We start from the raw sequence: 15,413 nt of genomic DNA, 5'->3' as shown, positions 1-15,413 counted from the left end.
AAATTGATGCATTTAGAACAAGGAGATAAATCTGTACAGGATTACTATGGTGAGCTCCAACAGGGATTGATGCGTTGTAGTGTTGTGGAGGGAAACGAAGATGCAATTTGTCGTTTTTATTCGGGTTTGAGGCGTGAGATTCAGGACATTGTTGATTATAAAGAATTTAACACTGTCAACCAGTTGTTTCAGTTTGCTATGCTTGCAGAAAAGGAATTGTAGGGGCGTGAACAGCAGGGCAAGAGCAAGGTCAGCACCAGCACATACACGCCACGCTCGGCACCATCTTCGGGGCTAACCAAGCCAACCACTTTCCGGGCGCCTCCACCAGCGAGCAAGCGACCAGTAACCTCTGGAGTTTCCGCTACACCTAAGGCACCTCCCGCACGACCTTCAGATTCAGGTAAAAATTCTTTGTAGGTGCCTACCAAGAGTTCCTCATCTGTTGCATCGATGGGACGCACTTCGGGTATTCAGTGCCACCGCTGCCATGGCATTGGCCATGTGCAGAAGGACTGCCCAAGTCAGCGGGCATATATTGCTACAGAAGATGGTTACATCAGCACCTCTGACATTGAGGATGAAGAAGACCAAGATGCAGATGAGGAGGACGGCGAAGTCCTTGGTGATGAGGCCACGGCGTCCTATAGGAGCATCATTGTACAGCGGGTGCTCAGCTCATAAGTCCAGCAACCTGAGAAGCTACAACGCCGTAACTTGTTCTAGATTTTCTTCGTCATCAGCAACCGTCGAGCACGTGTCATTATTGATGAAGGTAGCTGTAACAATTTGGTGAGTTCTGATTTGGTCAAGAAGCTTGGCTTGACCACACGCCCACACCCACATCCATACCATATTCAGTGGCTAAATGATTCTGGTAAAGCAAAGGTAACACAAACTTGCAGAGTTTCATTTTCCATTGGTTCTTATGATGATTCTATTGATTGTGATGCGGTACCTATGCAAGCTTGTTCACTCTTATTGGGTCGTCCTTGGGAACATGATAATGATGCTACACACCATGGTAGAAGTAATAAATACACTTTTGTGCATAAAGGAAAGAAAATTACTTTGGTACCTTTGACCCCTGCTCAAATTGTACAAGCTGATAGAGAACGCGCTGCTAGTTTCAATGATGTTCAATCTGAAATTCAGCAAGTTGCTAATTCTATTTTCCCACCTAAAAAGGATAAGTCTACATCTATTTCTAAGGCTGAGGGGATTAAATTGAAGGGTGGTGTTATGCTTGCAACAAAATGTGACTTTGCTGAAATTTCTGATGATGATATTTGCTATGCTTTGGTATGCAAACGAGCTATGTTTTCGCTTGATGATATTGTTAGCTCGGTACCTTCTGATGTCACTAACCTTTTGCAGGAGTATGAGGACATCTTTCTAGCTGAGATACCCCTGGGGCTGCCACCTTTGAGAGGGATACAGCATCAAATCAATTTGATTTCGGGAGCGACCTTGCCCAACCGAGCTGCCTATCGAACCAATCCTGAGGAGACTAAGGAAATTCAGCGGCAAGTCCAAGATCTTTTGGACCGTGGGTATGTACGTGAAAGCCTTAGTCCTTGTGCCGTTCCTATACTTTTGGTTCCTAAGAAAAATGGAACTTGGCGTATGTGTGTTGATTGTAGAGCCATCAATAATATTACTATTCGGTATCGTCATCCCATTCCTAGGCTAGACGACATGCTAGATGAGTTGTGTGGTTCTATAATTTTCACTAAGATTGACTTGCGAAGTGGCTACCACCAAATTAGAATGAAACTTGGAGATGAATGGAAAACTACGTTTAAAACCAAATTCGGGTTGTATGAGTGGTTAGTAATGCCTTTTGGTTTGACAAATGCACCTAGCACTTTCATGCGCTTAATGAATGAGGTTTTAAGAGCTTTTATTGGACATTTTGTGGTAGTTTACTTTGATGATATATTGATTTACAGCAAGTCTTTTGATGAACATATGGATCACTTACGTGCTGTTTTTAATGCTTTACGTGATGCACGTCTATTTGGTAACCTTGAGAAGTGCATCTTTTGCACGGATCGAGTTTCTTTTCTTGGCTATGTTGTAACTCCACAGGGAATTGAGGTGGACGAGATGAAAATTGAAGCCATAAAGAGCTGGCCGGTTCCCCAAACCGTCACACAGGTGAGGAGTTTTCTTGGTCTTGTAGGATTCTACCGCCGCTTTGTCAAAGATTTCAGCACCATTGCTGCCCCATTGCATGAGTTGACGAAGAAAGGAGTGGTGTTTCATTGGGGAGAGGCACAAGAGGAGTCCTTTGACACTTTGAAGGACAAGCTTACACACGCACCATTGCTGCAACTTCCAAATTTTGGTAAGACTTTTGAGCTAGAATGTGATGCTAGTGGAGTTGGCATTGGTGGTGTTTTGATGCAAGATGGTAAACCAGTTGCTTACTTTAGTGAAAAATTGCATGGTCATATTCTTAATTATTCCACGTATGATAAAGAATTGTATGCACTTGTTCATTCTTTAGAGACGTGGCGTCATTATTTGTGGCCTAAAGAATTTGTTTTTCATTCTGATCATGAATCGCTTAAGTATCTTCGCTCTCAAAATAATCTGAATCGTAGGCATGCTAAATGGGTTGAATTTATTGAATCTTTTCCTTATATTATCAAACACAAGAAAAGGAAGGATAATGTGATTGCTGATGCTTTGTCTAGAAGATATACATTGTTGTCCCAACTTGATTGCCGGATTTTTGGTCTTCAATCCATTAAAGAACAATATGCGCTTGATCCTGATTTTAAGGATGTGTTGCTTAATTGTAGAGAGGGACGCACATGAAATAAGTTTATGATCAGCGATGCGTTTTTGTTTAGAGCTAACCGCCTATGCATTCCAGTTGGTTCTATTCGTCTTTTGTTGTTGTAGGAGGCACATGGAGGTGGATTGATGGGACATTTTGGTGCCAAGAAGACGGAGGAGGTGCTGTCCACACACTTCTTTTGGCCAAGGATGAGGCGAGATGTAGAGCGGTACGTGGCTCGGTGTGCCACATGTCAAAAAGCTAAGTCGCGGTTGAATCCACATGGTTTGTATATGCCTCTTCCTGTTCCTTCTACTCCTTGGGCTGATATATCTATGGATTTTGTGTTGGGTTTGCCAAGTACTAAGAGGGGGAGGGATAGTATTTTTGTGGTGGTTGATCGTTTTTCTAAGATGGCACATTTTATTCCTTGTCATAAGAGCGACGATGTTGTTCATATTGCTGACCTTTTCTTTCAAGAAATCGTTCGCTTGCATGGTATGCCTTCTACTATTGTTTCTGATCACGATGCAAAATTCTTGAGTCATTTTTGGCGCACGTTGTGGAATAAATTGGGGACCAAGCTGCTATTTTCTACAACATGTCATCCCTAAACTGATGGGCAAACTGAGGTTGTGAATCGAACATTGTCCACCATGTTGAGAGCCATTTTGAAGCGCAATCTGAAGATGTGGGAAGAGTGTTTGCCGCATGTGGAGTTTGCATATAACAGGGTGGAACATTCCACCACCAAGGCAAGTCCTTTTCAGGTAGTGTATGGTTTTAACCCCCGTGCTCCTATTGATCTTTTGCCTTTACCTACCACTGAGAGAATACATAGTGATGCTAGAGAGCGTGCTGATTTTATTCGTAAGTTGCACGAAACAACTAAAGCAAATATTGAAAGAATGAATGAAAAGTATAAAATTGCTGGTAGTAAAGGTAGAAAAGAGATTAAACTTGAGCCGGGTGATTTGGTTTGGTTACATTTGAGAAAAGATAGATTTCCTGAGCTGCGTAAGTCTAAATTAATGCCAAGAGCAGCTGGTCCTTATAAGATCATTGAGAAAAATAAATGATAATGCCTACAAACTTGAATTGCCACCCGAGTTTGGGGTTAGTCCCACTTTAACAATGCAGATTTGAAACCTTATTTGGGAGAAGAAGATGAGCTTGAGGATGACTCCAATTCAAGAGGGGGATGATGAGGACATCACTTTTTCAGAGGTACCCGCTGATCCTCCAACCGTCATGCAAGGTCCAATGACCCGGGCTCGAAAGCGACAACTCAATTTAGAGGTGAGCTCGTTCTTAAGCGATACTTTTCATACTTTTGAGAATAGACTACTACCTAATGATGTTATCTTGCTTAGGAACATTGGAGAGGGTCATGAAGGACTTAGAGGAAGTGGTGGAGGTGATGATGACCAGCAAGGACGTCCAACACAAGCTGGAGGCCCAGTCCAACAAGAATTCGAGTCTACCTCGGCCTCCAGGACCAGTCTGCCTTAAACTGGTCATCCAAGATGCATCCGGACTCCGTTTTCGATGCTCCACATATGGATGGAAAGAAAATTTGATAAGGAAACCAATCCAAGTTGTTTCATGTCAAAAGCTGTTTGGAATCAACAGGAATCATCGAAACAAGTCAGCGTCCAAAATCTGCCAGGGTGCTGCGACACCGTCTTTTGGTCCGTTGGACCATGTATCGAGTTTGGGCCCATTAGGGGCGCATCCAGGGGTCTTGCACGACCCTAGAGTCTTCATAAACAGCCGCCGCCCCTCCATTAGGGTTCGGGGTTTGCTTAGATTATTCTGTCAAGAATAGTTTCGCCGTTCATCGGTTTGTGAGACCCCAACTTCGTGAGATAATCATTCATCTGTAATTTGGTTGCGTTCTTTCTTGTTCTTGCTTGTGTTCTTCATTGCGCAGGCAGGGATTAGCCTTCTTGGCAAGATCAACCTGGTCCGTGACTTGGTTGATAACCAGAGGAGCTGTGGTGCTAAGATTGCAGGGTTCGATCTTTCGATCTGAAGCCGGATCGGTGTATCATTCTCCGCCACAACGATAGTTACCATCACCTAACGGAAGATCGGGATCCCCATCTCCATTAAATAGTGTATGAATCGCTACCGCTTACACCTACTAAAAGGGGTGAGCCAGGTATAGTACCCAATCTGAGTATCAGATCACTCACCTACACCGGCTAAGGTGATGGTGCATCAAATTTTGGACCTTTTGTTCCCACGACCTCCGCGGTTACGCGGATGGGTTCCTTCTCTATGAAGCTGAGGCGTCAGTTTTGGTGGCTCATCTCCCCACATGTCTATCTCAAAAGTTGTGCCTCTCAGAGATCATGGGGCATAGCCGGGCCTTAACTCTCGCTTTCGCCCATGGAGACTACTGGATTCCATCGACCGTGCACATCCCCTAATGTGTTTCTTGGTGTAGTGGTTTCTCATCAGCACGCTCGATGTCGTGGCCCGCTACCGTTTGAGAGGCCCTATCACCGTCACATCCCCTGGCAACACAGGTCATGCTACCGCTGGCCTTGCCATCTTCCTTCGACGATAAGGAGGCTAAAGGAGACAAGCATGACATCCATAGCGTGCGAGAGGAGCTGGCCATGGCCGGGCTGTCCCTCCAGAACGGGTGTTGGGAGGTGGAACGGCTGAAGGAGTGTCTTGCAACGGCCGAGGTCACGCTCGGCGCCATGGACGGAGAGGCGGCCGATGTCAGGGCCACCAATGTGGCGGCCCACACTGAGCTCACCAGTGAGTTGAACTTCTTTGCTTCCTTTGTGAAATTGCTTCTTGTCTTGACTTTAAACCTTCGTGTTTCTCAGCAGTCCAAGAGCAGCTAGGCGCTATCCTGGCTGAAGCGAGGGATATTCACTAGGGCAACAAGGAGCTAGCCGGTAGACTGGTGGAGGTGACTCATCTATGTGACGAGTCAACAGATTGGGCTCGTGGCGGTGCCACCATGGCATGGATTAATAGCAACTATTGTGTGGCACTACATAGGGCAGTGGAGGCCGCCATCATGTTCATGTAACCGACGGGGTCAGACCTTCATGAGCATGCTCTTCGCCTCCCTGTGCGAATCAGAGAGGTAACAGCACATGGTGCTCGCCATGGGGCCACGACGGCCCTTGCTGCCGCTCACCTTTGTCTTTAGCTAGAGGTGGGCCTGCATGCGATGGAGCCTAGATTCCCGCCATGGATGGAGGTGCCCGAAGATGTCGATGTCAGACAGCTGATAGCCAATTTCAGTGTTGGCACTAATGCCATTGTGGTGGTCATAAGTGTAGAGCAGGTCATCAAGGATACTCCTCGTTGAGGTCGGGTCACGTTGGTTTGCTTTTTGTGTAAAATATTATCTGAATAAAATTCTGCTTTGTAGACTAGTAGTTGTGTGATTGTAGTTGTAGCCCCCAAGCACTTGGGTAGGTTAGTATAACATGTCTGAGTGCTGTGATCACACTAATCAATGCGACTATTTCGGGGTTGCCATGTCAATGCAAAGCCCCCAAGCTCGAGTGTCGACTAACCAGTATGGATTTACTCAGGGGGAGATGTTGCGTAGCATTTAGGACATAGCCCCTAAGCCATTCTCTAGGAAAGTGTTTCCTTAACTGTCTAAGGAGTAAAACCCTTTCATGCATAGCAACCATATATATTTCCCTTTTTTTGAAAGGCGGGAAAACAACGATTAGTGTGTGTTAACAGCACTGGTGGAGGTTGTCCCTCCTATGCTTGGGGTTGACTCAAGGTTTATTGCTGTTTGCACCGTTGGTGCTCTAGGCCCCGGTCATGGGGTCCTCCTTGGTGGCCAGGTCATCTTTCTCCTCTTCTAGTTTTGCTTCTTCAGGCAAGTCGGGTGCCTCTGGTGGCATCGGTGTAGCCGGCGAAGCAAAAATCATAGAATCATGAGGTAAAATGCTGGCCAGAGTTTCTAGCATGAACCAATGCTCTAGGGATCGAGGCGAGCGTCGTGGCGTTCCCGAGCCCATCCCTTGTTTATCCTCAAAAGCATGTTTTGACTCATCCAGGATCAGGTCCTATTGGGCCTGTTCAATAGCCAGCCTCTCACACTCATATGCATCTTGAAAACAACCCGTGACAGTGATGACACCGCGGGGGCCTAGCATCTTGAGCTTGAGGTAGGCGTAACTGGGGATTGCCATGAATTTGGTGTAGTAGGGTCTCCCAAGTATGGCATGGTAAGGACCCTCGAAAACTACAACTTCAAAGGAGAGTGTCTCCTTGTGGTAGGGTACCAGGCCACCAAACATGATAGATAGAGTGATCGTGCCAAGGGGCATAACCCGTCATCTGGGAACAATCCCATGGAACAGAGAATGCGGGGGACGTAGTTTGCTTGTCTCGATGTTTAGCTTCTTGAACGCATCCTTGTAAAGGATGTTTATGTTGCTTCCTCCGTCCATAAGGACTTTGGTCATCTTTATGCCTCCCACGACCACGCTGACCACTAGAGGGAACCGACTAGCCTTGATGACATGATCAAGGTGGTTGTCCCTATTGAAGGTGATCAGGTGCTCCGACCATCTTAAATAGATAGGAACTGCAGGCGCAGTGGCAAAGATGAGATGTTGGGTTACCTTTTCACGACGACAATCCTTGTAGGCCTATGGGCCCCCAAAGATGATCATGACGCCCTCGATGTTGGGGTAGCTGCCTTCATCATACTCAACGGCGTCACCCTTCCCTTTCTTCGGACGGCTGCCCTTCATCTTGCCCTTGCCAGCTTCAATGGTCTCACGTTTGTAAGTATGGCAGTCCCTGGCCAAGTCATTCACCGGGAAACCATGGTTTTGACATACCTAGTTCATGATTTCATCGAATTTTGCACGGCTTCTACGGCTTTGTTTGAATTTGTTGCCTTCTTGTTTCTCGGCATTGGCCATGAGCTCGCCTCGATGCTTACGATCCTTCTTGGTTAGTGCAGATTGGTCCACGACGTCAGTGAGTCATGACTTATATTTGCTGTTACTGGTGTTAAAGCAATCTTCACCGCCGGCGTGCTCGTGGGCTAAGGCGAACATGTCACGGAGACTGATGTTCTTCCTTCGTCCAAGTTCCTGAATGAGGGGTTCGCTGTCGACGCCGACGGTGAAGGCAGTGATGATGCTAGCATCAGGGACATCCTCAAGCTTATTCTTGCGCTATGTGAAGCACTTTATGTAATCATGGAGACTCTCGTCGGTCTTGTGATTGCATCCTAGGAGGTCCCACGAGGTGCCTGGCTTAGTATAAGCCCCCTCAAAGTGATTACAGAATGCCTTCTTGAGGTCAGCCCATCGCTTGATCGTGGCTTCCCGAAGGTTGTTTAGCCAATTTTTGGCGGAGTCAGTGAGGTAGATCGAAAGGTACTAAATCATCAAAAACGTATCCGGTTTGGATGTCGCTTTCATGGCGAGTTGGTAGTTTACTAGCCAAATCTTCGGGTATGTCTCTCCGTTGTATTTTTCAATGTTGGGAGCACAATACCTGCGGGGCGTGGGAGCCGACTGGATTTGGTATCCGAACGCGGGAGGTCCTACCAAGTCACAGGGGTCACCACCGGCGGCGCGTGGCGTCAGTTTGGGCCAGTTCCTGGGATTTCTTTGGTCGTGACGGGTATCGCCCTCGCCATTAGAGCAATACTGCTCCCTGAATTGTCATTAGCCGCGTCGGCCTCGTGATTTCCTCCATTGGGAGAGCGCTCTCTGCCGCCACCTCCCTGTCCGCCACCATTGTCACCCGGTTGTGGGGCGGGATCTTGGCGGCGTCCGTGGTTGTGGCATGGGGATCTGTTAGATCAATGCGGCGGTTGAGCCCCGAGTTTTGGGGTGCATAGATGAGTGTAGCAGATGTATCACTGGGTGCTGGTATGCGGTCGACAGCGGCCACTATCAGCTCTTGAATCCTTTGGAAAGCTTGTCGGTCCTCTTCTATGGATGGTTGTGGCATCGCCGCCGCTTTCCTCATGGCCTCGGGCAAGTTTTGCTCGGCGTTGGAATATACCGGAGCTACTTGCAGAATGTCGTTGTGGGCCTAACGGCCCCGAGCGGCATTCTGCTGTTGGAGCTCACGTCGGAGTTTTTTTATTTTCATTTGCTAACACATCATTGTGATTAAGCAAACAATCATGGGCCTGCTGGCTGGTCTCGTAAGGTGCTGCATAATCAAACTCAACATGATAGTGGGGGAACGTTCGGGTGTGATGTACCCGTTCCCCTAGTGATCGGTCACACCGAGATAGCAACTGCGTGTATGTGAGATGGTGTCATCATCGTCAACATCTGTGTGGGTAACTTCATGTGGCCGGTAATAGTCATGTTAATGAGCTCGGTGGCTCCCATGTCATGGCGCCGATCGCTCTCTTTGGAGTAGTCCAATTCTTCAAGGACAGTACTGCCCTGGCTGAGATTGTGGATGGTGAACCTGACTAGGTTCAAGCCAAAGTCATCATTGTAGTGATCCCGATCAGTATGACACGGGTTTTTCAGTTTCTCCATAGGAGATCTAGAAGGTAGCATGACAGCCTAAAGGGGCTGGTTTAGGCAAATCATCACCGCACGGCAGTCCCGAGGATCGGGAATGGGTCAGATCGAGTACCGCATCCGTTGTGGGGATTGGATCCCCGATCTTGCGGAGGAAAAGGGTGTTGTTGAGTCTAGGCTCTTGGCCGGGTTCGGCGAAAAGTTAACCACGGCGGGTCAGATGGCGAGCGATGGCGAGCAGTCCTCCGTCGATAGCCTTCTCTAGTTCAGCGGTGAAAGCACAGATCTAGAGCGACTGCTCCTCCTCCCGTTCAGTCGGCTCGGGCTCCTGAATGCGCAGGTCCCCGAACCGGTCGGCGATGAAGTCGATCTTGCCAAAGCCGATCCTCGTGCCTGGCTGCATCTTCTCCGGTTCATCACCGAAGTCGAAGGTGATTCCCATCTGAAACACAAAAACAAATCTTAACATGAAAGGCCCCTACCTGGTGCGCCAACTGTCGGATTATTTTGCTCCAGCAATATCCAACAATGAGGCACAGAGATTTATACTAGTTCGGGGCGCGGTGTGCGCTAAACCCTACTCCAGTGGTGCAGCTGCTCTTGTATTCATATGCTTAATTACAGGGGTTGTTGCTCTTAGCTACGAGGTAGATGGAATTGGTGAAAGATTGTATCCCAAGCCCGAGGTCCCTACCCTTCTTTATATAGGCAGGAGAGGTAGGGTTATAGAGAGGATGATCGGGCTAACAGATTGTCTTCCTAGTTTGTTACAACAGATTGATCCTAGCTATCGTCCAGATACACCCGCCTTGGTTTGCCTTGTTCTCCACATTGGTTGATCACGTCAGCCCTTGCGGGCCTCCTCCTTGGCGGCTGTTGGGCTGATAGCTTGGTGGTGGTCATATATACGGCGTTGCAGGTACCCCTGGCCCATATCTCTGACAAAAAGCGTGTGTGTTAGATGTTGGTATAAATAGCTCGGATGTTGTTGAGTTGTGTTATCGCTTGAACCGCCAAAAAGGCACTATGTACTGAACACTACCATCAGAGTAAAATAGCTCTACCATCCGACAGTTGCCGTTCCTGTGTTCGTCGTGTTCATCATTCTGTTCATGAGTTCATCATTCTGATCGATTGTTCCAGCCACCATATAGTAAGTAATCGTGATCCTGTACTAACATCTGGTATCAAAGCCACTTTACTCGTGGAGACATCCACAAATCGAGTCCATGTCGATCGTTCCTAGTGGAGAGAGGGTGTGAGGCGGCGGTGGTGACCGTCATCTGTACCCGGCGCTGACGAGCACGAACTACACCAGCTGGTGTATTCGAGTGCAGGAGATCATGGAGGATCAGGGGGTGTGGGAGGTGGTGGAGCCGGTGGCGGGGACGTCGACAACGCCGTGTGAGGCGGAGGCGGCGAAGGCAACCGCCACTGACAAGAAGGCGTGGGCACATCTTCTGCAGTGCCTGCCTAACAATTTGTTGTTGCAAGTCGTGTCGAAGAAGGCGAGGAAGGAGGTCTGGGAATCCCTGAAGGCTTAGTTTGTTATAGCAGATCGGGTCAAGGACGCGCGGTTGCAGACGCTCAAGAGCGAGTTCGATGCCATCTGGATGAAGAAGGATGAGTCGCTTGACTAATTTGTTGGCAGATTGACGGCGATGTCTGTCAAGTACAGCAATTTGGGGGGTAGCCTGGATGATGCAGCGTTGGTGAAGAAGCTGTTTGATACCGTGCCTGAACGATTCCTCAATGTCGTGGCCTGGATCGAGCAGTTCTTTGACCTAAAGACGTTGGCATTTGATGAGGCGGTGGGGCGTCTGAACGCGTTCGAGGAGCGCACATGGCAGGGAGCTGGCGGCGTGAGATTCAAAGGTGGGCAGGTGTTGCTCACACAGGGGGAGTGGGAAGCCAAACAGAAAAACTCCGGTGGTGATTCTTCGGGGAAGGGGAGGAAGCAGGAGAGTGGAGGTCGTGGGCGTGGACGTGGGCGTGGCGGTGGTAGCAGTAGCCGTGGCGGACATGGCGACGCCGGCAAGGATAGCATGGGGAAGCGTGACAAGAGTCACATCAAATGCTTCAAGTGTCACAAATACATGCACTATGCAAATAGGTGCCCAGTTGAGAAGAAGGGAGAAGAGGCACATTGTGTGAAGGCAGAGGACAAGGAGCCGACGGTGTTGTTCGCGGAAACGGCAACACCGGGACTGCTTGAGCACCCGCCAAGAAGCAATATTCAGAGGATGTTTCTGAATGAGGCAAGAATTGTGCCTGAACTTCATCTCACTGGTGGAGGTGATCCAACAGGAGACGTGTGGTACTTGGACAACGGAGCAAGCAATCACAAGACGATTGATCGAAGCAAGTTCAGAGATCTTGATCATGCCATCAGTGGAAAGGTACGGTTTGGTGATGACTCCACTATTGAAATTCAGGATTAGGGGGGAGAATGTTGGCGTAATCCTGATCACATTGTGACTTCGATAGCAGCTGAGGAGTGGCGTGGAGTAGCTGGAGAAGCTAGGCGGGAAAACTTCAGTTTGAAGTTGGAGCACCACGGCGGGGACAGCAGTTGCTGGTGACCGCGCCCACGTTCTGCGTCTGTCTGAAGAGTGTGTTTCACAGTGTGTTTGTATCACGTTCTAGGCAGTTTGTTTAGCATTAGCTGTTGGTATAAATAGCTGGGATGTTGTTGAGTTGTGTTATCGCTTGAACCGCCAGAAAGGCCCTATGTACTGAACACTACCATCAGAGTAAAATAGCTTTGCCATCCGGTAGTTGCCGTTCCTGTGTTCATCGTGTTCATCATTCTGTTCATGCGTTCATCGTTCTGATCGATTGTTCCAGCCACCATACAGCGAGTAATCGTGATCCTATACTAACAAATATCTCATATATACACCTGACATATTTCGTGGCTCTTTACCATATTGCTAAGGCTGTGTTCAGCTCGCGAAATTTGGAAATTTGGTTACTGTAGCACTTTCGTTTTTATTTGGTAATTAGTGTTCAATCATGGACTAATTAGACTCAAAACGTTCGTCTCGCGATTTCCAACTAAACTGTGCAATTAGTTTTTTTTTCGTCTACATTTAATGCTCCATGCACGTATCGCAAGATTCGATGTGATGGCTACTTAGCACTTTTTTGGAAAGTTTTTGGGAACTAAACAAGCACTAACTGAATTTTTATAACGATTGGGTACGGTGGCCGTAGGGATTAATCTACAATGTGGGTCCGTGGAAGGTATAGTAGTTGTTGATGCATTGCTAGGGCATTGTTGACGTACAAGGTACAACCAATGCTGCCATGGCATGGCATCCGGTCTATTATATGGTGCCCGATGCCACTTGCTGCGTATACACACAAGGTACGGAAAAGTCGAATAAACCGAGAGGCATCTAGATTGAAGACCCAACCGAGAGCAACTCACGGTGTCATCATTACCTTCGGGTTAAGGGTTCAGGTGTCTGACAGTGGGTGTGGACGAGACGGCGGCGGCGGGAGCCGGCAGGATGACCACGTACCCGATGGCGCCATTACAAGTTTCCCCTGTCCAACATGCAGGTCGTCAACCTTTGAGATGTCACGAAGATATTTTATTTGAAGCTACTGAGAGTCTTTGCCGTGACATGATTCACTGCTGAACGGGAACACGCGGTGACGCGGATTGCTGCACCGAAAACTATGGATCGTTTAAATGTCAGCCTTTGCCGTGAGCGGATAGATGATTCTGCAAATTTAGTTGAGGGAGACGTGTCGACCGCTAAAATCGCATTGCCTTTTTCTTCGGTTTGACATTCAAACAGGAAGATGTCCATTTCAAAAGCGAATTGGTCTTTATAAGACCTTTCAGCGTGAAGACATACTGGGGCGCACGAGATGTCAAACACACATTTGACAACGGCTCTTTTGATGCTGTCATGCTGAGGTGAGGTGTGCTTCTCTTGCGATGACTCCACAAACATGAAAGAGAAAACCTCCAACATATTTATCTGCACTCGGTAAAGATAATCACTTGGTAAATCTCTCTCTCTCAGCGCTCCTCCTTGCTATCCGTTTAGGCACCCTCTCCCTTCGTGGTTTTCGAGCAGTTTCCCTCTCTCCCATTTGGTTTTCAAGTTTTATAAAATTAATTACGAGGAACTATTTCTGTGGTTGAGCAGGTGATTTGAATTTTCAAAATTCCCAAAAACAGGCCGACAAAATAGTAAAAAATTTTGTTTCAATCATAGGAAGCCCCCCACTAGCTCCAACTTCATGGTACCAGGAAGGTGCTCCAGCTCCAAGGTTCGTATTACCAACCGGCGGTGATTTGAATTTTCAAAATTCCCAAAAACGGGACGAAAAAATAGCAAAAAAAATTGTTTCAATCCGTGCGCTTGCGGATTTCTCTGTTTGCGTTAACAAACACCAAGGGGCCACCCCCAGCGCAAAACCTGGCCGGCGACGAGTCACCACCTCCCAGAGAAAGCGTGATGGCCGTCACCACGCGCGGCCGCTAAGGGGCTGAACCGTTGACTGGGCCCCTCCTGGACCCCCGGCGTGACCTCAGAAGTGCGGGCGACTAGAGCCCACCACCGTTGATGAAGAGCTCGACCGCCCCGGCACGGGGGACTCCGAAGGGCCCTCGACGACGATGGACGACTCGCTCAGCCGGCAGAATTCACCTTCCGGTGGCCTGACCTCGGCCCTCGCCAGCGAAGCGTGTGCGCCAGGGGAAGGCTCCCCCCAGCCAATTGGGGCCCCCGAGGACTGGATGATGCCCTTCTCTGACTTCCTCCAGCGCGGGAACCTCCCCGACGGCGCCACCGATGCCCGCAGGCTGGTGCAGCGTGCTAAGAGCTACAAGCTTGCAGGTGGGCAGATCTACCGTCGAAGCGCCTCCGGGGTACTCCTCCAGTGCGTTCCCCCCAAGGAAGGGAAGAAGCTGCTCCTCGACATCCATGCCGGCATCTACGCGCATCACGCCGCTCCGAGGGCCCTCGTCGTGAAATCTTTCAGACATGGCTTCTACTGGCCGACGGCCCTCACCGACGCCCGAGACATCATCAGGACGTGCAAAGGATAACAGTACTAAGCCAAGTAGAGCCACTTACCAGCACAGGTGCTCTAGATGATTCCCATCACCTGGCCCTTCATGGTCCAGTGCCTCGACATGGTCGGGGAATTCAGGAAGGCACCCGAGGGGTTCAACCACATTATGGTCACCATCGACAAGTTCACCAAGTGGGTCGAGGTCCGGCCCATCGTCAACCTCAAGTCAGAACGAGCGGCCGAGTTCATACAGGACATTATCCACAGGTTCGGGGTTCAAAATCGTATTATCACTAACAATGACACTCAGTTCACAGGTTGCAAATTACTAGATTTCTACGACTCCTGGCAAATTCGAGTAGACTGGACATCAGTATGCCACCTCGAGTCCAACGGCCAGGTCGAGACCCACATCTATAACAAGCTCAAGATTCACTCCGACCGATGGGTGGATGAACTCCCCCCCCCCCCCCCCTTGCACTGGAGCCTCAGGACGAGTGTGAACCGCTCAACTGGTTACACCCCCTTCTTCCTCGTCTACGGGGCTGAGGCAGTCAACCTGTCAGATATATGGGACATGGGTACCTACACCGCCCGTATATGTGACTATCGCCAGGCTATCGGCCCAGCAGCCGCTAAGGTGGAGGACCACAAGGGCTGACGCGATCAACCAACATTGAGGTCAAGGCAAACTAGGACGAGTATATCTGGATGATAGCTAGGATCAATCTGTTGCGCATATCGTGTAACAAACTAGGAACTCAATCTCTCAACCCGATCGCCCTCTCTTTAACCCTACATGTCGGGGTCATAACCCCAGGGTGTCTCAGGGCACCGATTTGTTAGTGGGCCGCATGGCCCACAACTCAGCAGCTAGCAAAGGCCCGAATGACCGAGGCCTAGCAAAAGTAGAGCAGAGCAGGCCAGACGCTAAGGTGAGGGCAATCACGATCCCTTCCTCCGGCATTAGCCGCGAGATGCTCAAATGCGTGACCTCTTCCCCGTAACGACCCCTAGGAGACAGGGAGAGGTCGAGCCCCACGCGATGTGCCTATTCTAACGAAGGCAAGCATGTCGCGCGG

At 49.0% G+C, this 15,413-nt stretch overlaps 2 protein-coding genes across 2 annotated transcripts; both read left to right on the top strand.

Annotated features, from left to right (window-relative positions):
• Positions 1–10,955: 10,955 nt before the first annotated feature.
• LOC136470229 (uncharacterized) lies at positions 10,956–11,735 on the top strand. Its single transcript, XM_066468142.1, has one exon. The coding sequence runs from the start codon at positions 10,956–10,958 to the stop codon at positions 11,733–11,735; it is 780 nt and encodes a 259-aa protein (XP_066324239.1).
• A 2,198-nt stretch (positions 11,736–13,933) lies between these two features.
• LOC136470228 (uncharacterized) lies at positions 13,934–14,365 on the top strand. Its single transcript, XM_066468141.1, has one exon. The coding sequence runs from the start codon at positions 13,934–13,936 to the stop codon at positions 14,363–14,365; it is 432 nt and encodes a 143-aa protein (XP_066324238.1).
• Positions 14,366–15,413: the final 1,048 nt, after the last annotated feature.

Source organism: Miscanthus floridulus, chromosome 8 (genome assembly GCF_019320115.1).
Source record: "Miscanthus floridulus cultivar M001 chromosome 8, ASM1932011v1, whole genome shotgun sequence".
Classification (NCBI taxonomy): Eukaryota; Viridiplantae; Streptophyta; class Magnoliopsida; order Poales; family Poaceae; genus Miscanthus; species Miscanthus floridulus.
Note: the sequence above shows the minus strand (reverse complement) of the source record. Positions and strands in the feature narration are given on the sequence as shown.